Source organism: Pan paniscus, chromosome 7, assembly GCF_029289425.2.
Source record: "Pan paniscus chromosome 7, NHGRI_mPanPan1-v2.0_pri, whole genome shotgun sequence".
In the NCBI taxonomy this organism is placed as follows: domain Eukaryota; kingdom Metazoa; phylum Chordata; class Mammalia; order Primates; family Hominidae; genus Pan; species Pan paniscus.
In genome coordinates, this window is record NC_073256.2 from 82,187,503 (window position 1) to 82,210,029 (window position 22,527).

General features: G+C 42.1%; 1 protein-coding gene across 4 annotated transcripts in view; it reads left to right on the top strand.

Annotated features, from left to right (window-relative positions):
- ADHFE1 (alcohol dehydrogenase iron containing 1) overlaps nt 1-18,972 on the top strand; it is a 36,296-nt gene extending 17,324 nt beyond the window's left edge. For 3 of the 4 annotated variants that reach the window (XM_003831364.5, XM_034966168.3, XM_008956727.4), the window contains 6 exons: nt 2,121-2,273; nt 4,225-4,323; nt 6,986-7,064; nt 7,239-7,335; nt 10,470-10,627; nt 18,431-18,972. In XM_003831364.5, the coding sequence (XP_003831412.3) occupies nt 2,121-2,273; nt 4,225-4,323; nt 6,986-7,064; nt 7,239-7,335; nt 10,470-10,627; nt 18,431-18,514 (670 nt within the window). In that variant the 3' untranslated portion in view covers nt 18,515-18,972. Of the gene's footprint in view, nt 1-2,120; nt 2,274-4,224; nt 4,324-6,985; nt 7,065-7,238; nt 7,336-10,469; nt 10,628-18,430 lie in introns of those variants that run through there. The other variant, XM_055116613.2, reaches the window with a different exon arrangement.
- Nucleotides 18,973-22,527: the final 3,555 nt, after the last annotated feature.

Genomic DNA, 22,527 nt, shown 5'->3' on the forward strand with positions numbered 1-22,527 from the left:
GGTGCAGGCTGGGCACAGTGGCTCACGCCTGTATTCCCAGCACTTTGGGAGGCCAAGGTAGGAGGATCACTTGAGGCCAGGAGTTTGAGACCAGCCTGGGCAACAAAGTGACACCTCATCTCCACAAAAAAAAGTTTTACAAATTAGTCAAGCATAGTGGCACATGCCTGCACATCCCTGTACAGTGACTGTCACATCCTAGGTACTTGTATACTGCTAGTTCACACAAGCAGGAGGTGACAGAGTTAGAACTCACATCCAGGTCCCCCAGGGCCGTGGTCTGCTTCCCTCACTATGTTATGCTGCCTGCCAAGAGACTGTAGAAAATTGTGTCTAACTCCATACTGGTCAATATTGTCAGAACTTTGATGAGATGTCCCCTAATAACCTGGAAATGAGGGGAATAAGGTTATCCTTCCTAACTGTAAAGTACATAATAAATACATCATGACCCAAAGCAGCCACCCTTAAGTGGGTGACTCACAGACCCAAAGACTTCACTGTCAATCAAAGTGGGGAGTGGGCTCAGAAGGCAGGAGAATAATGGCAGTTGCTCTTTCAAGTACTGCCCAAGGGAAAGAACACCTGGCCTGAGGAATCTGCCCGTAAGGCCCAGTGGCCTGTTCTGAAGGTGGACAAGCCATGTATTAAATCTTCGAGGTAACTCCCCTCATTAGGACTCCATGGACTTCTGATCATAAAGTGGCCATCCTAGGGCTTGACTGTAGGGAGAGAAGGTGCCATCTGGAAGACTCTGATGTCTGCTTAGCAGTTATATTTCTTGTTATAAAGCATTAAGCTGACTTCCAGGCTTTACACATAGTTTCTGTGAGCTTAGCTCAGTGAGTCCACCCCTGAGAAACAAATCTGCACTTGGATCTGGGATCTGATGCAGTCTAGATGTGCTGCAAGGCAGAGGTCACACTCTGACTACAGTGGCCTCACCGGCCACCCCAACTTCCCCATGTGGACACCTCATTCTTGCATTATTCACACATTCCCTACTTAGAACCACAAAGCCTTCATATCCATCTACAAACTAATTTCCAAAACAATTTTCTAATGATTTGTCCAAAAAATATATCTGCTTCTCATATGTAGAAGAGAGTAATTCCTCCATTCTAGGGAAAACGAAAACTGTAATTCATGCAAAACATGGGGTCATCTCCCTTCACAGTCAAGTGAAAGGAGAGTGTCCCAGAAACATTACAGAGGCCCCCATGGGGAATTATACTGAAAACTATAATTCATGCAAAACATAGTTCATGTTACACTGTGTTTCCAGTGCATCACGGATCTAGACGGTGATGTCTGTTCTCTTCTGCAGTTGATGAGCTAGAAGTCATGGCAGGCCAGCAGGTGGAGGCAGCTATGAAGCTTAGTTCTTGAAGTAGCAAACTCTGAGTTTACGGTACATAAGAGAAAAAGATCTGCTCTTTCTTCAGGCCAAGAATTAATAATAATAGTGAATACTAAGGTGTACAATGTGCCAGGTACTCTTCTAAATACTTTACATGTGTCAACTCATCGAATTTTCACAGCCACATCATGAACCAGTACTATTATTTATCCCTGTCTTAGAGTCAGGGTAGTGCCTCACACCAGGTCCACAGCAGGAATATCTTGTTCCAGGATTGACATCTGGGCAGCTGACCCCAAAGTCTATATTCTCACTCATTACACTGTAATTTTCATAGGAGTCTGGTGTAGCTATGACCCACTTTTGGTAATATGGTATTTGATCAATGCAAGGTATAAAATGGTAAATATCTTCCATAAGGAAGTCATTTTTTAGATTCAGTGCTTTTTTATTGCTCAAATATATAATTCAACACCATAAAAATGTATTGACACTAGAAAAGGTCCATATATAATTTTATACATACTACTCAAAAATACTGTAATGCTGTTAATGTAAACTCAACTGTATTAATTTATATTATAAGTAATGACTGTTGCAGGCAAGAGGTGGGCTGGTAGAATGTACTGTGATCATCAGTGTTAGATAATATATCCACTGTGGGTTGAGTGCCAAACAGCTCCAAGCAGGTTGTGATCTAAATGGAGGGAAGGAGGAAGACGATGCTTTCCATCTGTGTACTTTCAATATTTCTTTTTAGCCATGCCCTGGAGTCATACACTACCCTGCCCTACCACCTGCGGAGCCCCTGCCCTTCAAATCCCATCACACGGCCTGCGTACCAGGGCAGCAACCCAATCAGCGACATTTGGGCTATCCACGCGCTGCGGATTGTGGCTAAGTATCTGAAGAGGTATGTCACCCCGAAGGGGATAGAAATAGAACAGGAGGCCCACATTCTGCCAGCACGTGAAACATGACATGCCTGAGCCTGAAATATCCTGAGCAGGTCTGTTCCAGAAAAGCAGTCAGTGGATGCGCAGAAGCCCCAGACACCAGCAGCCTCGGGAGGGACCCAAGGGACAGGCAGATGAAAACTGGGTCCTTCAGTCCCTAAAAGGCAAAGGCAGCCAGGGGACAAACTAGGAGCCAAGCTAGGATGAGGGGCGGTGTCCTTTGAGATTTGGCTCCCCAGGGCAGAAATGAGACCCACACTGGCAGATGTTGGCTATGCCCATCCAGGCCCTGTCCGAAGACACACAGAATCCATCCTTTGAGTTAACTCAAATGAACTAAACTTAAGAAATAAATGTGGGCTGGGCACAATGGCTCACACCAGTAATCCCAGCACTTTGGGAGGCCAAGGCAGGAGGATGGCTTGAAGCCAGGAGTTGGAGGTTGCAGTTAGCTATGATTGCACCACTGCACTCCAGCCTGGGTGACAGAGCAAGACTCTGTCTCAATTTAAAAAAGAAAAGAAAAGAGTAGAGATTGCTGTCCCAGGAGATATAAAAGGCAGAAAATGTAAAAAGATTCCTAAGAGGTTGTGAAAGATTTATGAATACAAGTATATACATACATGTATAGCCATAGGCTACAGGAGAGCAAATAGCAATCAGGTCCTGAGACAGCAAAGATATACTTAGGATGAAAGCTGATACCTGAGATATTAGGACATACTCAAAGTCAGACTCACGTTTGTATTTATACGTAATGGACAGAATGGCCACAGGTAGGCTAGGCCTAGACGTGAGCACGGTGCTTCCTCTGGCCTTGAGCTAGAAGCTCCACTGACAAAGGAGCCTTGGAATTGCATTTGTAGCAGAGCAGCAGGAAGGAACCCAATACTATTTCAGGTTTGTGGGGGACTCCCAGGACAGCACAGCAGCACTTGACTAGGTCCAAACAGACACACATCATGGAGAGCCAGTTTGTTTGACAGGGACAGAGGCTTGGCAGTGGCACAGTGGTGGTAGATAAGGAGAGATGGACAGAGGAAAGGCTGAAAGCTCCATCACCTGCTACTTCGCCTTGTCATTGGGGGAATAAGGAACTAACATGGGGTTTCAGAAAGGAGGCAGGATCACCCAACCATTCCACACGAAAGGAACATTTCAAATGAAAGGGGAAAAAAAGGCTGTGTTTTTTTTATTTCGCCACAGGAACTCTTACGCAAGGCAAAATTGCAAAAAAGCCCACATGAAAAGTAGGTTCCCTTGACAGTCTTCAGGCTTCTTCCCTGGGGCAAGGTTTTAGCAGTGAGTGCAGGAAGGCTGTGCACAATCAGAAAGGGGCTTTTGAGAACTGACTTTTCCAAAGTGGCATTGGGGACACCCAGAGCAAGCTAAGGCTCATTCGACAATAACATCCACTTCCTCAATAATGTTGGCATAGAGGTGCAGCAACCACAGATATAAAGAGGCCCCCAGTGGGTCCAATGGGAGGCAGTGTCTCAGAGAGAAAGAGCGCTGGCCGGCAGGTAGCCCCGGGCATCTGAGAATGTTTACATCCCTTCACAGGGCCGTCAACAGCACTGACAAATGAAGAAGAAGAATGAGTCTCAGGGCACCTTCCTGGAGTGGCCCTCGCCATCCAGGGACCAGCGCGTTGCCTCCCCCGGCGCTTTTACATCACACGAGCAGCTGACAGCGTATTTATTATGCCTTTGCTGAAACAGTTGATGAGAAATATGTTTCCCTTCAGTTTTCATTTAGAAGACAAGGCGTCGTTTGAATAACTTGCCTAATTTTTCTTCCTACCGAGTAGCATTTTTTTTTCACCATATCTTTCCCTAAGGCAGCTCCTTATTCTGTAGGAATTGCCAATGTTGATGTGTTATTGTTAGGTATTTATATTATTCACAGGGCTGTCAGAAATCCCGATGATCTTGAAGCAAGGTCTCATATGCACTTGGCAAGTGCTTTTGCTGGCATCGGCTTTGGAAATGCTGGTGTTCATCTGTGGTGAGCAAGTCTGAGATTTCATTTCTTTACTCAAGCTATTGCTTTAAAAAATTTTTAATGTTTATAATTCAGGACAGGTGGTAAAATTTAAATATGCTATAGAAGGAAGAAATTTAACTTTATGTTCCTAAATGTATTCTTCTTTTTCTTTTTTTCCTTTTTTCACCACCAGCTAAAGTAGAAACTTAAATGTATTCTTAAATTGAATGTGGTTCCTAAATGTATTCTTTTATGTTCCTAAATGTATTCTTTTTCTTTTTTCTTTTTTCCACCACCAGCTATAAAGTAGGAACCTAAATGTATTCTTAAATTGAATGTGGTTTACTGGGTTTTTTAATAACATATTTTTAAGGTATAATTATCATACTATACAATTCACCCATTTAAAATGTACAGAACATTAGTTTCTAATATATTCACAAAGTTATGCCACCATCATCAATTTTAGAACATCTTATCACCCCAAAAAGAAATCCCATACCTCCTAGCTGTCATCCACCAATCCCCCCACCTTCCCTAATACTTAGCAACTACCAATTTACTTTTTTTCTTTTTCTTTTTCTTTTTTTTTTTTTTTTGAGATGGAGTCTCACTCTGTTGTCCAGACTGGAGTGCGATGGCGCAGTCTTGGCTCACTGCAACCTCCACCTCCCAGGTTCAAGCAATTCTCCTGCCTCAGCCTCCTGATTAGCTGGGATTACAGATGTGCACCACCATGCCCAGCTAATTTTTTTATATTTCTTAAGTAGAGATGGGGTTTCACCATGTTGGCCTGGCTGGTCTCAAACTCCTGACTTTAGTTATCCACCTGCCTCCACCCCTCAAAGTGCTGGAATTACAGGCATGAGCCACCACGCCCAGCCTACTTTCTATCTCTGTAGACTTCCCCATTCTAGACATTTCATGTAAATGGAATCATAGAATATGTGGTCTTTTGTGTCTAGCTTTTTTCTTCTCTATGGACATAGGTTTTCCTTTCTCTTGTTATATAGGTAGGAGCAGAATTGCTGGGTCATATGGTAATTCTGTGTTTAAATTTTAAGATACTGACAGACTGTTTTCCACGGCATCTGCGCTGTTTTACATTCCCACCTGCAGTGGGTGAAGGTTCTGATTTCTCCACATACTCACCATGTGTTGTGGATTTTTTAAACTTAAATGTAGGATTTTTCCCCCAATCTGCCACAAAAGAAAGGGATCAGAATGCTTGTCAATAGCCCAGAATTAATCTCTTTGATTGAAACTTTATTGGTATGTTGCTTTAAATTGAAAACCATTGAACTTTAAAAATTAAGAATAGGCCTTTGCTAGGGCGAGCGCAAGGAATGATCAGCCTCTGATGATCTACCACTGATGGGAGCATAAACTGGCAACACCTTTCCAAAAAGCAAGTGAGCAAAATGTACCCAGAGCCTGAAAAATATTTATGCCCCTGGGCCCACCAATTCTCTTCTAGGAATCTAGCCTGAAGAAGTACCCATGGCTGGGCACAGTGGCTCACGCCTCTAATCCCAACAATGGGAGGCTGAGTTGGACGGATCCCTTGAGCTGAGCCCAGGAGTTCAAGATCAACCTGGACAACATGGTGAAACCCCGTCTCTACAAAAGAAAATACAAAAATTAGCCAAGTGTGGTGGTGCATGCCTGTAGTCCCAGCTACTCAAACACCTGTAGTCTCAGCCACCCTGAGGCAGGAGGATCGCTTAAGCCAGGGAGGTCAAGGCAGCAGTGAGCCAGAATTGCACCACTCCAGCCCGGGCAACAGAGCGGGACCCTGTCTCAAAAAAACCCAAATAAACAACAACAACAACAAAACTATAATATTTTCCTATTTGTTCATCAATAGTTCAAGAGGATATAAAAATTTTTTCACTGAGCGTGGTGGCTGGATCCTTCCTCACTTGAGCCCAGGAAGTCGAGGCTGCATTGAGCTATGATCACACCATTGCACTTTAGCCTGGGTGACAGAGTGAGATACCGTCTCTAAAAAAAAAAAGAATTTTTCAGTAAAAACAAAAACCATGATGCCTTTTCTTGATGTCAACTAAATCTAATCAAATCCTTAAGGTAGAATTTAGCAAGAGAAATCAGTCAAACCAGAACTGATTAACATAGCCGGTCAGGCTAGAATAATCATTTCTGACTGGACTCTGTGAGTATGTAACATTTGAAGGGATCTGTCAGTTACTGGCGGGACAGATCACCGGTGGGTCAAGCTTGCACGTCATCAAATACAGCACATCCTGACTCACAAAATTCCCCCGACATCATCTGGGAGCACACTGCCAAGGAACTGCCAGGGAAAAACAGAAAACACATGCCCAGAGCTTATTACAGAAACTTCGAAGTGAATGACCGAGTCTTTGAGATCGTAATGTTAACTAATGGGTTCAGGGAGCTACTTCTGGATCAATACTTTTTAATGTCATACAATTCTATGAGCATTTGAATTTGAGCATTTTCAGAGGTTTTGTTAATGAATGCACTACATGTCCTAGACATCATAATATATCCTTATATCCAAGAAAACAGAACATATCACTTTTTCAGGTAATGATACTGTCTAGAGGCCGTGACAGGCATCCCCATAAGAGTATCTTTCTATTGTTGACTTGAATTTTGATAACTGTGTATGAACATAAGGATTTTCTTTCTTTTCTAGCCATGGAATGTCTTACCCAATTTCAGGTTTAGTGAAGACGTATAAAGCAAAGGATTACAATGTGGATCACCCACTGGTGGTAAAATCATAAGAATAAATTATTTAATTAAATATTATAATCATCCCAATTTCCATAAATATATTTGCCAATTCTCGCCTGCTTAGAGTATGGGGTAAAGTAACTTAACATCTAGAATATGCAGGGAAGAACAGCTTTGTCATCTGCCGGTCACCGCATTTCGTTTCTCCCCAGCCCCATGGCCTTTCTGTGGTGCTCACGTCCCCAGCGGTGTTCACTTTCACGGCCCAGATGTTTCCAGAGCGACACCTGGAGACGGCAGAAATACTGGGTATGAACCATTACTCAAAATTCTGTGACCGGCCAGGCACGGTGGCTCCCATCTGTAATCCCAGCATTTTGGGAGGCTAAGTTGGGTGGATCACTTGAGCCCAGGAGTTCAAGACCAGCCTGGGCAACATGGCAAAACCCCATCTCTACCCAAAAAAAAAAAAATAGGCGTGTACAGTAGTGCAAGACCATAGTCCCAGCTACTTGGGAGGCTGAAGTGGGAGGATCACCTGAGCCCAGGAAGTTGAGGCTGCAGTGAGCTGTTATCATGCCACTGCACTCCAGCCTGGGAGACAGAGTGAGACTCTCTCTCTCAAAAAAAAAAAAAGAACCATAAAGGACAATACCAAAAAATATTGCTTTGCGATAGCTTAATAATGAAATGTCAGGCTGGGCACAGTGTAATCCTAACACTTTGGGAGGCTGACGTGGGAGGATAGCTTAAGCTCAGACGTTTGAGACCAGCCTGGGCAACATAGTGAGATCCTGTTTCTTTAAAAACATTTTTAAAATATAAATATATGATTAAAAATGTCAGTGACTTGACCAAAGCCCTATCTAGCACTAAAATTCTGTCATTATTATGTTTCTGAGAGTATTGAGTCTGTTACGTTTGTAGTAATACTGTTTCCTGTTTTTATCTCAAGGGAAAGTATAATTATTTTTATATTTTTAATGTTATAAATGACTTTTGCTATGTTCGATAATAAAATGAATCTGTATCAGGAAGCAGGAGTAAATTCCTAATTATAGAGAATCAAAACAACTGGAAACTTTTTTTCACCAAAGCCTGCAAAGGTCCTGATCAATTAGAAACTTTATAAAAATATCCTGAAAGAGGAGTCTGTTTGCCATACTGTAGAATAAATAATGTCAATAATAAGATATCCACAGTACCTTTTGAATCTTACCAGAAATAAAATGATATTCAGGATAGCTTTAATGGTAAGTAAAATGTTGGTGTTTTGCTAATACAAGAACTCTTTTAAGTAGACTTGAATATTTTATTAACTTGCAAAACATCTTATTCCTCCACTTGTGTTTAGTTAGGGCAAGAAGCGAAAGGCTGAAAAGAAAACTTCATTATGCTCTCCTAGCCCAGCCGTTGGAGAGATTATTTCCAGGGAGGTAGGAAGGACCGCAGACATCCTCCTGCAGGAGCTCCCACTGAGTCCCAGGTGCTGTGCTGGGAATGTTAATGACACAAGCCCAGGGCAGAGAGGGGCCAGGGGCTCCATTTCCCAGAGGGTGCTGAGGGGAAACAGTGCAACTTTGCCAAGGATCTGTGTCCCTTTTCTCTTTCGGACTGGAGATGTTGTTCAGCCATATTTTGGGACTCAGCTGCCTTTGTATATATTCAAAGCATGTAAATAAGAGAGAGCGCAAATCATAGGCTACATTTATGATAAATGGGAAAATCTTAGAGAACTTAAAGTTAACACTCCAGGCAACTAGCAACACTACTGAGAAGGGAGTTCCTCTGTTAGACAAATTCCAGGCTGGAAGAACCCACTGATTCTTCCTTCTTGAATGGGAAGTTTTGATGTTATCTACACTTAGCTATCCCACACGATGAAATGTTTTGATTCTCCATGTCATCTTAGATTTCTTAGCTTAGAATACTGATGTATTCTTTTTCCTACCATCTCTTTTTTTTCTGTAACACTTCATAGGAAAATGCAGAGGTTTCTATGGTGTTTTATGGCAGCATTCCCAGGAACATTAAAACTTCATAAACTTCGTATCATGTGTCACCGCTCCACCTAATCCATATTTTAGCTGCCGCTGGGTAATACAGACTGGTCTTGTCAGGCAAGGTTTACCTTTCATCCGGCTGCTCTCCCAGCCAGCCCCGTATCTGGTTTTATTCATACCTTTTCCTGGATTCCTAAGAGTTCTCACTGTCATGGAAGAGAAAGCTAAAAACCGATTTAATAATGTGCTTCAATATGGAGGTGAAAGTAGTCACGATCTCCTTTTGAACAATACAACAGAAAGTGGACTTAGACTACTGTGGGAGGCATTTTGCATAGACTTCATATAATGCTACACTCTGTAGAGGGCTTTACTTCTTGGCAGTGAATGTGTTTGGCTAGAATATATGAGAATGTAGGGTGCTAAGGGTTGTGAAATCAGTTCCCTTCCTCTGGGAACTTTCTCTGTCACCCTGCCTGAGGGCAGAACCTCCCGTGTGGCTCTTCCAGATTGCCATTTCCATGATTATGTGCATTATTTTTTAATTTTTATTATATATATATATATATATTTTTTTTTTAACAGAGACAGGGTCTCACTGCTCAGGTTGGTCTTGACCTCCAGGACTCAAGTGATTCTCCTGCCTCAGCCTTCCAAAGTGCTGGGATTACAGATGTGAGCCACCAGGCCCGGCCTCTTAATTACTAATCATGTAAAAATTCTGCCCTTATGAATCTTCTTTCATCAATACCATTATTATCTGCATATGAAACGCTGTTTTCTGAGAGCCTTCATGTTCTTGGTCCTGCCCAGCTGGTTCTATAATATTTATTTAGAGGAACCTACCCTGCCCTTTGGCAACAGAATCTAAAATTAAAAGTTTTATAGCTATAGAGGACAAAAATTTTCTTCCCTGTTCACACATAATCCATTTTTATCATGCTTATTTTCTTTTTGGTGGTTAATTTTAGAGCTTTTGTACTTCTGTAAGCTTGTCTCACAGGGTGTTTGCAAAGGATTTGTCTTTTTCTAAGATGTTGCTGTGGGAAAAGACGTTGAACACATCATACACCTCTAGATGTCAGCAAATTCCAAGCCTTGAAATTACATAAGCTGTGTGTTCTTCAAATATTCATTCCTCCATCCCAGCACCAGCCGACTTTCTTGCCTTGTTCTGCACCTTTCTTCTTGTCTTTGTTCCTCTTCTTCCTACCACACAAGGGGCGAGTATGTAGGACTTGGCAGCCCCTCCGAAATGTCAGAGCTAAGTGAGCTCCCCCAGCCAACTTGGGCCCTCCTGGGGAGGCACACGATGGCCCCGTGCTGGGCGTTAGGGAGACCCCGTGGGTGTGCATGGTGTATTCACTGATCTTGTGACTGAACTCCACCCAGAGCCCGTTTCTTCCTCTCTCCCTACAGTCAGCACTTTATGTCTTCTAGGAGCCGACACCCACACTGCCAGGATCCAAGATGCAGGGCTGGTGTTGGCAGACGCGCTCCGGAAATTCTTATTCGATCTGGATGTTGATGATGGCCTAGCAGCTGTTGGTTACTCCAAAGCTGATATCCCCGCACTAGTGAAAGGAACGCTGCCCCAGGTAAGACCGGCACGCTCCTCACTCCCTGCAAGGAGCCTAGCGCCTCCAGAAAGACATGCTGCATTGATGGCGGGCTAGCAGGGATGGAAACCAGGGCTCCCCGGTGGTTCTCGGGTCTCCTCCACAGCAGACAGCAGTTCTGTCCTTTCCTGGTGCAACAGGGCCAGGCCCTCGCCTTTCTGTTCATCCATACAGCTGTAGCTGAGGTGAGGCTTTTATGAAAATTTTCATGAAGGGATGGATCCTTTATGAAAATTCAAGGCAAAAACAACCAAACTGATCTTGAACTATGGCAAAATTTCCCTTTTCCCCATTTCTGTTCTTTGAAGGGCTCCTATAAATAACTATTTGAAGCTGTTCCAAAAGGGCCACCAATATTATTTTCCATTGTAAAAGAGTTCCAGGTCTCTACTATTTTGTGAAGAATAGGCATGGCCTTTCAATTAACAATATCACCAAATTGCTTTCGATGAATGTGGAAGATTGTATACTTGATATGTATCTGTGTCACTATGGGTCTGATTTCATTTCTTAAATTTTTGTGAAGAATGTAAATGGAGCTGCATCTCTAATTCGGTAGAATCATACTAGGTGTAAAGTTTGCTCTTCTGAGGTTCTCATGAAGAACTCTGATCCCTCAGTGGACCTCTCTTGAGCTAGCACATCAGATCCTAATAGGCCAAGGTCCTGTTCATTGCAATTCACCATAAAGCAGAGAGCTCAGAGCATGAGTGCTTGGTTGGTGGACCACACCATAGTCGCCATGCCCAGAATACTCCTTTAGTCCTCTTGGCCAATATGGGAAAGGCAGAGGTCACCTCAATGCTATGAGGGTATAAGGATAAGGATCTTCTGCCACAGGCTAAGGCATTCCCTGACCATGGAACAGAGTTAGCAGCTGAAACATCCACTCACACAGCAGCCTGCTTGCCACAAGTGCTGGTGCTTTTCCCTCACCCCACTCCAAGTAGGCAAGGGCCTCAAACTAGCTTCTTCCTCCCCACTTCGCTAGTGCTTAGAATGTTGACAGCCTCACCACTCACTTAAGATAATATTTGTATAGATTGTGTTCATAGACTCATGTGTCCACAGGAGCCAGGTAGAGAATAGCAGTGAACAATGTCATGTAAGGCCTTAGGGAGTGGCGGGGACTTTGGTAAGCCAGAAAGCACGTGACCCATCTAATTGGGTGAGCAGCTCAGCTACAGTTTATCATCACCAAGCAGAAGATCAGATCCCAATGTTGGTAGAACTACCAACTCTCAAGAAAAATCAGCAATCCGGATATTTGTGTTGAATTCCCTGGTTTCCAATGCACAAATGAAATGTAGTCCGTGAACCACCAGTTTCCCTGATTTGGATTCAGGCTCAGTGAATTCAATTGCATCTACAAATAGAAATGAACAAGAAACAAAGGAGTCTCAAAGTATAGGAGAGACCCTGGGCTAACCCACAAACCCTTAATTCTAACCCATACGTCCAAGGGACCAAATCACTAAAAAAATCAGACTCTCTAACGCCCTCACAGTTATTTTATCCAAGCCTACCAGCCTGTAAGTTCTGTGAGGGCAGGAATCTGTCCGCTTGGCTCATCCATTTTCCATTGCACCTAGCACAGGCTAGTAAACATGTTAAACGAACACATACCTCCATTCCTCTCCTCCTAAGTCCTCTGTCTAGGTAAGCTTTAATGGCTGACTCAGGATAACTTTTTGAAAAGTTTCCTTAGACTGACTAGGACTCAACCAAAGACAGGCGAGCCATGAAAGCTCAGGGACACCCTAGACTGAGTGGTCATAGTGATTTTTTCCGGGGAGAGGGACAGGGCTGGAGTGCAGTGGCATAATCACAGCTCACCACAGCCTTGACCTCCCAGGCTCAAGTGATCCTCTGTCCTCAGCCTCCCGAGTAGCCAGCACTATAGGTGTGTGCCACCATACCAGGCTAATTTTTTCAACTTTTTTGTACACAATAGGTCTCACTGTGTTACCCAGGCTGGTCTTGAATTCCTGAGCTCAAGCAATCCTCCTGCCTTGGCTTCCCAAAGTCCTAGGGTTATAGATATGAGCCACAGTGCCTGGCATTCACTGCAATTTTAATGTAGCTTCTGGCTTTATGGCATGGTCCCAGTGACACTGTCCACCCTGCAAGGGGCCCTCCAAAAGGTTCTGTTTGTTTAGCCCAGGAAAGTGTTCAGGAAAATGTGTGGGTCCATCTCTAAGAATGGTATCCATGATTTTCAGATGAAACTGTCTGATACCCTTGGCCATTTGATTGCTGGCCATCAGTACACACTGACAGGTGTTTACTCTTCTAATTCTACTGTGGTCAGACTGTCACTTTCTTTTGTTTGTTTTGTTTTTTGTTTTTGAGACAGAGTTTCACTCTCACTGCCCAGGCTGGAGGGCAGTGGTGCAATCTTGGCTCACTGCAACCTCTGCCTGCCGGGTTCAAGTGATTCTCCTGCCTCAGCCTCCCGAGTAGCTGGTATTACAGGCACACACCACCATGCCCAGCTAATTTTTGTATTTTTAGTAGAGACGAGGTTTCACCATGTTGGCCAGGCTGGTCTCAAACTCCTGACCTCAGGTGATCTGCCCACCTCAGCCTCCCAAAGTGCTGGGATTACAGGCGTGAGCCACCACAACCAGCCCAGACTGTCACTTTCAAAAGCTATTCCACGTAGCAGCAGATCCAGCTTAACATTTGAGACCACTAAAATAGCACTAAATTAACACTAAAATAGCAAGTTAATTAGATATCATTCTGAATGCCTCAGTGTACATGCAATACTGGGAAATCACAGATAGCAAAACCTTAATTGGACAAAACCAATTTCTTAGTTTTACAAAAATGGGAGGTAAATGGAATCTTTTGGATATAAGTTCTGTCATAAAGTAGGAAGCCAGATTTTCCTCAGGCTGTATTCATAAAGCACCCCAAGGCATCTGTTGCCTTTTTTCCTCTGATCATGTTTTCATGATTCAGAGAAATATAGTTAATTTTAATTAAACTAGCCCTAGGTTCATTTGGAGTCTACATGATTGAGATATGTGTATATTCACAGATTGATAGGACTTTGGTAGGAATCTTAGAAATAAGCTTGTCCATTTTGCAAATGAATAACTACTATGGAATTTTGTTTGTTTGTTTGATGGCAGTGACTGTTTTACAGGAATGCTGTGGCCACTTTAGAGTTTTACACATGCAATAGACTAATCTTTGCTTATTAGTATCTCCAGGATTTAAGGTAGTGAGAAGAATATACTGGCTCCTCCAAAGAACGTCACCAGAAAGGTTATTCAATGTAGTTGACATTTGATGAAGGTTCTTTTCTGTTCAGCAGTGAAGGATTGGTTTTCTCTGGAAGGAACAACCAGGCTAGTATTCTTGACCAAACACAGCCCATACTGGTGGCAGCTAATAGCAGCCCTGTGTACAGAGGCTTTCAACTGCCATAGCCAGGCTGCAAGGGGAGCAGGCAAGAATATATTAATCTTCCAAGCTGGATTTCTGAAACCCCTGGAAAGAAACATTTACATTTCAAATCAAAACATTTCATTACTGAGGAGCGCTGTCTACCCAAATGAGCACTTCCACTCCCTGGTAGACAGGCCAGCTGAAATGTTGTTATTTCATTAATGTGCTAAAAGTAGATGTCTGAATTTATTTCGTTCCCATGTTAATGAGTTGTCCTTCACTCTTACATGCCTATAAATAATAGCACATCATTGCTTAACATATCTTAATTCTGAGAGAGTTTAGCTTTTATATGGCAGAGCTAATATGTATAGGGACATATCACAAACTTTATGTCCTTGTCCTGTTTAACCAATCACTGGGGGCCAGAAACGCGAAACAGAAACTCAGCTCAGGCTTGGCTTCAAATACTTCTAAGAGTCCTGCACTGCTCCACCAGAGATAAGCAGGATCATGTCAAGGGCCTTTGAGCTCATCAGATAAGACTCTCTCCCATTATGAACAACATAACTTGCCATCATCTGCAGTTACAGCAAACACTGAACTTCAGTTCTTGACCCTGCACAAACACATACATAATGAGACCCTCTGCCTTGCTATGGATTTCCAAAATTCCTTAGGGTCTCTTAAAAATCTGCTGGGATGTGAAACTTCGTCTTTACCTCACCCATACTCATAGGCATTGTCCCTCACCCCTCTCTCATCTGTCCCTCTATCCTTTCTTCCTTCTTTAACTTATCTTTTAAATTGTGATAAAATATGTATAACATAAAATTTACCATTTTAACCATTTTTAAGTGTACAATGCCATGCCATTAAATACATGCACAATGTTGTGCAACCATCACCACTATCCATTTTCAGAACTCTTTTTTTAATCATGCCAAACAAGTGGTATGTCTGTTAAACACGAATTCCCCGTTCTCCCCTTCTCACAGCCCCTGGGAACCTCTGTCCTACTTTCTGTCTCTATGAATTTGCCTATCTTAGGTACCTCATGTAAGTGAAATCATACAATATTTGTCCTTTTGTGACTGGCTTATTTCACCCAGCACAGTGCCTTTAGTGTGCATCCACGTTGTAGCATGTGTCAGAATTTTATTCCTTTTTTATAGCTGAATAATGTTCCATTGTATGGATATACTACATTTTGGTTATGCATTTACCTATTGATAGACACTTGGGTTGTTTCCACCTTTTGACTATTATGAATAATGCTGCGATGAATATTGGTGTACAAGTATCTATTTGAGTCCCTGCTTTCAATTCTTTGGGGTATATACCTAGGAGTAGAATTGTTGTATCATATAGTAACTCTATGTTTAACTTTCTGAGGAACTGCTAAACTGTTTTCTATAGTGGCTGCACCATTTTACATTTCCATTAACAGTGCACCAGGGCTTCAGTTTCTTCACATCCTCAACAACACTTGTTATTTTTCTTTTGTGTGTATGTAATAGCCATTCTAATGGTGTGAAGTGGTATCTTATTGTTTTGATTTGCATTTCCCAAATGACTAAGGATGGTGAGCATCTTTTCATGTGCTTATTGGCTATGTATATATATATTCTTTGGAGAAATAACTAATCAAGTCATATGCCCATTTTTGAATTGAGCTGTTTGAGGTTTTTTGTTGGTGAGTTGCAAGAATATTTTTTTTCTTTTTTTGAGACGGATTCTTGCTCTGTCATCAGGCTGGAGTGCAGTGGTGCAATCTTGGCTCACTGCAACCTCCGCCTCCTGGGTTCAAGCAGTTCTCCTGCCTTAGCCTCCTGAGTAGCTGGGACTACAGGCGTGCACCACCACACCCGGCTAATTTTTGTATTTTTAGTAGAGACGGGGTTTCACTGTGTTGGCCAGGATGGTCTCAATCTCTTGACCTCATGATCCACCCGCCTCGGCCTCCCAAAGTGCTGGGATTACAGGTGTGAGCCACTGTGCTCAACCAGAATAATTTTTATATCCTGAATATTAATCCCTTATCAGATATATGATTTGCAATTTTTTAAAATTTTGTTGTCTTTTCACTCTCTTGACCATGTCCTTTGATGCACAAAAGTTTTAAATTTTTATTCAGCCTAGTTTATCTGTTTTTTTTTTCTTTTTTCCCTGTGCTTTTTCTTTTTTTTCTTTTAGAGACAGAGTCTTGCTCTGTTGGCCAGGCTGGAGTGCAGTGGCGCAATCTCGGCTCACTGCAACCTCCACCTCCCAGGCTCAAGCAATTCTCCTGCCTCAGCCTCCTGAGTAGGTGGGATTGTAGCTGCCCACCACCACACCCAGCTGAATTTTTTTTTTTTTTTTTTTTTGTATTTTTAGTAGAGACAGGGTTTCACCATGTTGGCCAGGCTAGTCTCGAACTCCTGACCTCAAGTGATCCACCTGCCTCGGCCTCCCAAAGTGCTGGGACCACCGCACTGGACTCCCTGTGCTTCTGGTGTTACATCCAAGAAATCATTGCCAAAGCCAATATTCCTGAAGATTTTTCCCTAATTATTCTTCTAAGAGTTTTAGGGTTCTAGCTCTTACATTTAGGTTTTTGATGCATTTTGAGTGAATTTTTTTAATACATCCATCCATCTTTTCATTCCTTTTACCAGACAAATACTGACTGAGTCCCTATCGTATACCATGCATTGTACGGTATACTAAAAGAAGGAAAATAAAGTCCCTTTTCTCCTTTGTGAAGCTTACCTTCTAGTGAGGGGAGACAGTGAACATCTATAAATAAGATATAAATGAAATCATTTCAGATAATGATTAGTGTATGAAGGAAAACCTGCATAAGGAGATAGAGAGTGATCTCACGGGGAAAGTGTGGAGAGATCTCCAGCCAGGGTGTTGGGAAGGTGCATGATGATAGGCCAATGCTTTCTAGGCAGAGGGGAAGGGCCCTGAGGCAGGGTCAACGTTAGCACATTCAAGGAACTTAAAAGGGATGGTGGGACTAAGTGAGGTGTTAGAGCTGGGGCAGGAAACAGAGCCAGATCGGGGTAGCCTTAGAGGCCGTGGTTTTGTTGTAATTGCCACGGGCATTTATCTGCAAGCATTAAACACAGGAATGGTAGGATTCAGTTTATACTGGAAAAAAATCACTTTGGCTGCTGTGGGGAGAATGACCTCTGGGGGGCAAGAATGGAGCAAAAGTGGAAACAGACCTTTTAGGAAGCTTCTCAAGCTGGACAGGCGAGTGATAGCAGTGCCCTGGATTCCGGTTGTGGTACCACAGGAGGTGAGAAGCGCTCTGACTGGGGCTTCATTTTGGAAGTAGGACTGACACTCTTGCTGATGAGTTGAACTTGCAGAGCAAGGGAAAGGGGAATCAAGTCTGGCTCCTGGGTTTTGCCTGAGCTACTGGGTGTCATTTCTGAGATGAGAAAATGGTAGGAGCGGTGGGGTGGGAGAGTCAGAGTTCTATCTTGTATATGTGAACTTTGAGACTCCAGTATCCCCCTCCCCACCATCTTCACTAATTCAGCAGATAACTGTTGAGCATCTACTTACTATGTAAAGCCCTCCGGTAGGCGCAGGGCAGAGAGCAGTGCACACAGCTGAGCCCCTGGCCTCACAAGCTTCCCTTCCACTAGCTACACTCCCAAACACATGCCAGCAATAGAAAACATGCCCAGAGACCCATGAAAATGGAACCTCAAAATGGACATTCCTCAGTTTCATGCAGGTGCCAGGGGAGTCATCGCTGTACATTTTAGCCCCTGTCCCCGAGAAGCTACTGACCAGAGTATAAATAGAAGTAGGATGTGCTGGATGTCTTCGCCGAATTGACTCAATAATCATTGGAGAAATTAACAAATCACTGGATTTGCTTGGGAACGTAGAGATAAAACCTTAGTTAATAGAAAAAAACGGAGTCACTTGTTGCACATAGCATGAACATTAATGTTCTACTGAAGTCCTTTTGAATATGCCTTAAGTCCAAGTTGCAAAATACATGGTCTTAGACATCGGGGACGACCCAGTTCTCTCTCAGAGCTCTGTGTGTACAGAGAACCTGGCAGAGGTGGTTGACTGACCTAGTTTTGTCATGATAAGGGTGTTTTCCCCAAGATTGGTTTCGGCAGAAGGCTGTTGCCAGGGCGTAAGGCAAGGGGCAGTGGCTTTCGAAAGCTCTGTGGGGAAAGAGGTATGATGTGATAAACCTCTGAGATGGGGATCAACTCATATGAAGTATACAAGAAATACCGTTTTTAAAGATATGGCATTTATCAAGTCATTGATTCTTATGACCAAGTTAATTTCCATAACTTTGTAGCTTTTACAAACTGCCTTTTCAAAGCCCTGGGTAACTTCTTTCATTTACTGTTTCAGGAAAGGGTCACCAAGCTTGCACCCCGTCCCCAGTCAGAAGAGGATCTGGCTGCTCTGTTTGAAGCTTCAATGAAACTGTATTAATTGTCATTTTAACTGAAAGAATTACCGCTGGCCATTGTAGTGCTGAGAGCAAGAGCTGATCTAGCTAGGGCTTTGTCTTTTCATCTTTGCGCATAACTTACCTGTTACCAGTATAGGTGGGATATACATTTATCTTGCAGGAAATTCCCCAAAGCTCAGAGTCCAGTTCCTTCCATAAAACAGGCTGGACAAATGACCACTATGTTAGACCCCCAGGCTCGACTTCAGGGGTCAGTGTTCCTGTCCCAAACCCCACACAGAATACTCTGCCTCTGCTTCATGTAGCAAATGAGCAAAAACTCAGTATCTATCAAAAGTGTAAATTATATTTCCTATGCCTAGTAATTCACTTCATGTCTAAAAATTTATCTGATAGAAACACTAGCACCAGTACATACAGAAGCATGGCAAGGATGTTTCTGGCAGCACTTTTCTAATAATAAAAGATTTGAAACAACCTTAAGTATTCATTATTGGTATATAGATCACTTATAGTATACTAGACAGTGGAATACTATGGTACTGTTAATAAAGATGAAGTAAATCTCTTGGAAATGTGTCCATAATATACTGGGAAGTTGGCAGAAAGCAAGCTACCAAATAATTATATGTTAGTATGATCTGATTTTTACTTTTTCAATTATACATAAACATATATCTACATATACATACAAAAGAAAGATACACATCAAAATTTAAAAGTTATTACTGGAGAAATGGAATTTGGGGTGTGGAGAACTAAGAGAAAATGTTCACTTTATTTTATTTATTTATTTATTTATTCATTTATTTTTATTTATTTTTTTGAAATGGAGTCTTGCCCTGTCTCCCAGGCTGGAGTACAGTGGTACGTTCTCGGCTCACTGCAACCTCCACCTCCTGGGTTCAAGTGATTCTCCTGCCTCAGCTTCCTGAGTAGCTATTTATTTATTTTTTGAGACAGGGTCTCACTCCTATTGCCCAGGCTGGAGTGCAGTGGTACAATCATGACTCGCTGCAGCCTCCACTTCCTGGGCTCAGGTGATCCTCCCACCTCAACCTGCTGAGTAGCCAGGACTACGGGCATGCATCACCATGCCTGACTTATTTATTTATTTATTTTTGTATTTTTTGTAGACACGGGGTGTCGCCATGTTGCCCAGGCTGGTCTCAAACTCCTGAGCTCCAGTGATCCTCTCGCCTTGGCCTCCCAAAGTCCTGGGATTACAGGCATGAGCCACCACTCCCAGCCTCATTTTTTATTTTATAAACTTCTGTATTGTTTGGATTTGTTACAACAAGCATATATTACTTTTCTAACATTTATAAAAGAGAAGGGAAAGGAAAGAAAAATGTCATTTTAATGTTTTAGGTCAGATTCGTTTTATTTTATAAAAATACTAGTAACATATTTAAAAGGTAAAAACAAATCCACAGGGGTAAAATATTAGAGACCAATCCTCTGGTGAATAAGTTGGTTTTTTTGTTTTGTTTTAAAAACAAAACAACAAAAACAAAAACAAAAAGCAAAAACTAACATCCTACATGGTTAGTCCCTCTGGAAAAATGTTTCTGGTGCTCTGAATACATTAATTCGAAAAGAAGCAGTTTTGTAGGTTACAGATTACAGCATGCAAGTAGAATCCAACTAGTGTGATACTCTTCCTCCCTTTTATTCCCAGGCTACAGAAACCTGGACAGCTCATTTTTCCTTTCAAAAGTTAACCCACTGAGGTTTTCTTGCCCAAGCTTTGGCAGTATAGGTCTCAGAGTACTTGCAGATTTACTCACATTTTAAATTGAATTAAAATTTTAATCTTATAAATGAGTAATATAATTACTTCAGGATTTTTTTCAAACAGATGAGAAAAGCATTACTGTGCCATTCAACTTGCCTAGGCCACTTGATCTCCATAAAGGTCTTTATTTTGTTGAGATTTTAAAATAATGTTTATTGGGGGTTTTCTCTAACTACAAACATAAAATATATTCAGTACCAAAAACTGTTAATACAAAGATAAACACAAAAGAAAATCATTGTTCATACTGCACCATCCAAAAGATAGCTATGTAAAAATTTTGTATATGTTATTCCAGTAATTTTGTATGCATAAATATATGTTGTATAACTAGCTATATATGTGTACATTTTTTACTTAGAAATGGTATTATTAAGGGGTAATTTTAATTTCTACAGAACATTCAAATTTTTTTATACCAAGTGCCCCAGACGTAGGCTTAAGATGGTGCCAGTAGAATTTCAGCTACACCTTGCAGATCATAGCTAGCTAAAATTTCTTCTAGCTCTTCAGGAGAATCCTGGAGATGAGGGCAGAAGCTGGGCATGAATGAGGCAGAGAACAGCTAAACTCTGCCAATCTGAGATCCTTCAGGAAACTTTAGTAAAAGTTGTTAATGAGAGTCTCAAAATACATTTAGCATGGCAAAAACTTATATGTATACACATACACATATATTTTTCCCTCACCACCCCCACCTCAGAAGCAGTCTAGGTAAGTTTGAGAACACTTATAATATATTAGGCAATGTGATATGACATTATTAGAAGAGCATTAGGCTAGGGTTCAAGGGCCCTGGATTTTGTTTCAGTTTTGTCTGAGTCTTAGTTCATTCAACTAAGGCCTCTTCCAGCTTGAAAATGCTATGAGGCCGGGCACAGTGGAGGCTGAGGCAGGAGGATTGCTTGAGTCCAGGAGTTTTGAGACCAGCCTGGGCAACATGGCATGGTGAAACACCATATCTACAAAAAATACAAAAATTAGCTGGGCGTAGTGGTGCATACCTGTAGTCCTAGCTACTCAGGAGGCTGAGGCATGAGAATCACTTGAACCTGGAGGGTGGAGGTTGCAGTGAGCTGAGACCACATCACTGCACTCTATCCTAGGCAACAGAGCAAAACTCTGTCTCAAAAAAAAAAAAAAAAGAAAAGAAAGAAAGAAAATGCTATGACTAGGTTTTATGTATTACCTGGTCCTTAATGTGAGATTTTTGAATTGGGAAAATTCGATGTAAAATAATTTGAGATACAAATATGCATTCTCCCCCCATCTCTCTCAAATGTTCAATGCCTTTGCTAACAGTAGCCAGACGTCTGAATGTGACTCGCCAAGAGGAGTGTTTGGTATTCATATTGATGATGACTCTGTAGAGGAAGAATTTAAAGGTCAAGCATGAAGAAACAGATTTAGGAAGACTTGGTGTTTTTATCTGGATACCCATCATTCTGGCCCTTACAATTAGAGATTATGGAAAAGGTGAGTTTTGTGACTTACTAGCTATTAAAAGAGGATAAGCTAGATTAGGCCCATTTCTGTAAATCAAACATTTCATGTTTCAGAGACAATAATTAAGTGTATTTTTTCTGATTCTGTATCCTATTTTTCTATAGATGTCCTTTAAGAAAAATTCTTGAGAGTCACAGCTCCGTTTATGTGGATTAAAATACCTACCAAGGCAAGGACATTTAATAGAATGGTATTCAAGAGTTTGGAAAATACTATGTTCATAGAACTATCATAATAACGGTGGCATTTTCACTTAAAATACATGCATATCCCTAATTTATTTTTTGATACAGAATACTGATTTGTTCCAAATAGGTCATGTTTCTATTTATTGTTGAGTGCCACAATAAATAGCTGGCTCGTTTTGCACTCCTGTCCCTCTCTATGGCATTGTTCGAGTAGCTGTGGACACAGCTGTGGGGTGTTTTCAAGTGGTCAGTGAAGTAAGTCTGCTCTTGTAAAATACAAACAAGTACAGTATCAAAATAGCGCGAACGCGCAAAAATTGCTTTCCTGGCCTTTTAACCCTGAGAAAGATTAATGGTTGTTTGGATTAGAAACTGTACCCTAATGAGGGGGCTGTTGCCTCTGGGGAGTAGGTATGAGAAAGGGGACTGTTCACCTCCAGGTCATCGTTGCACAGGCTGCGAGTCTCCGACGACCCGCAACACCACGCCAGACAGCTGCCCGGGCTCTGCCAGTAAGTGCCTGGTCCTCCGGGAGCTGTTG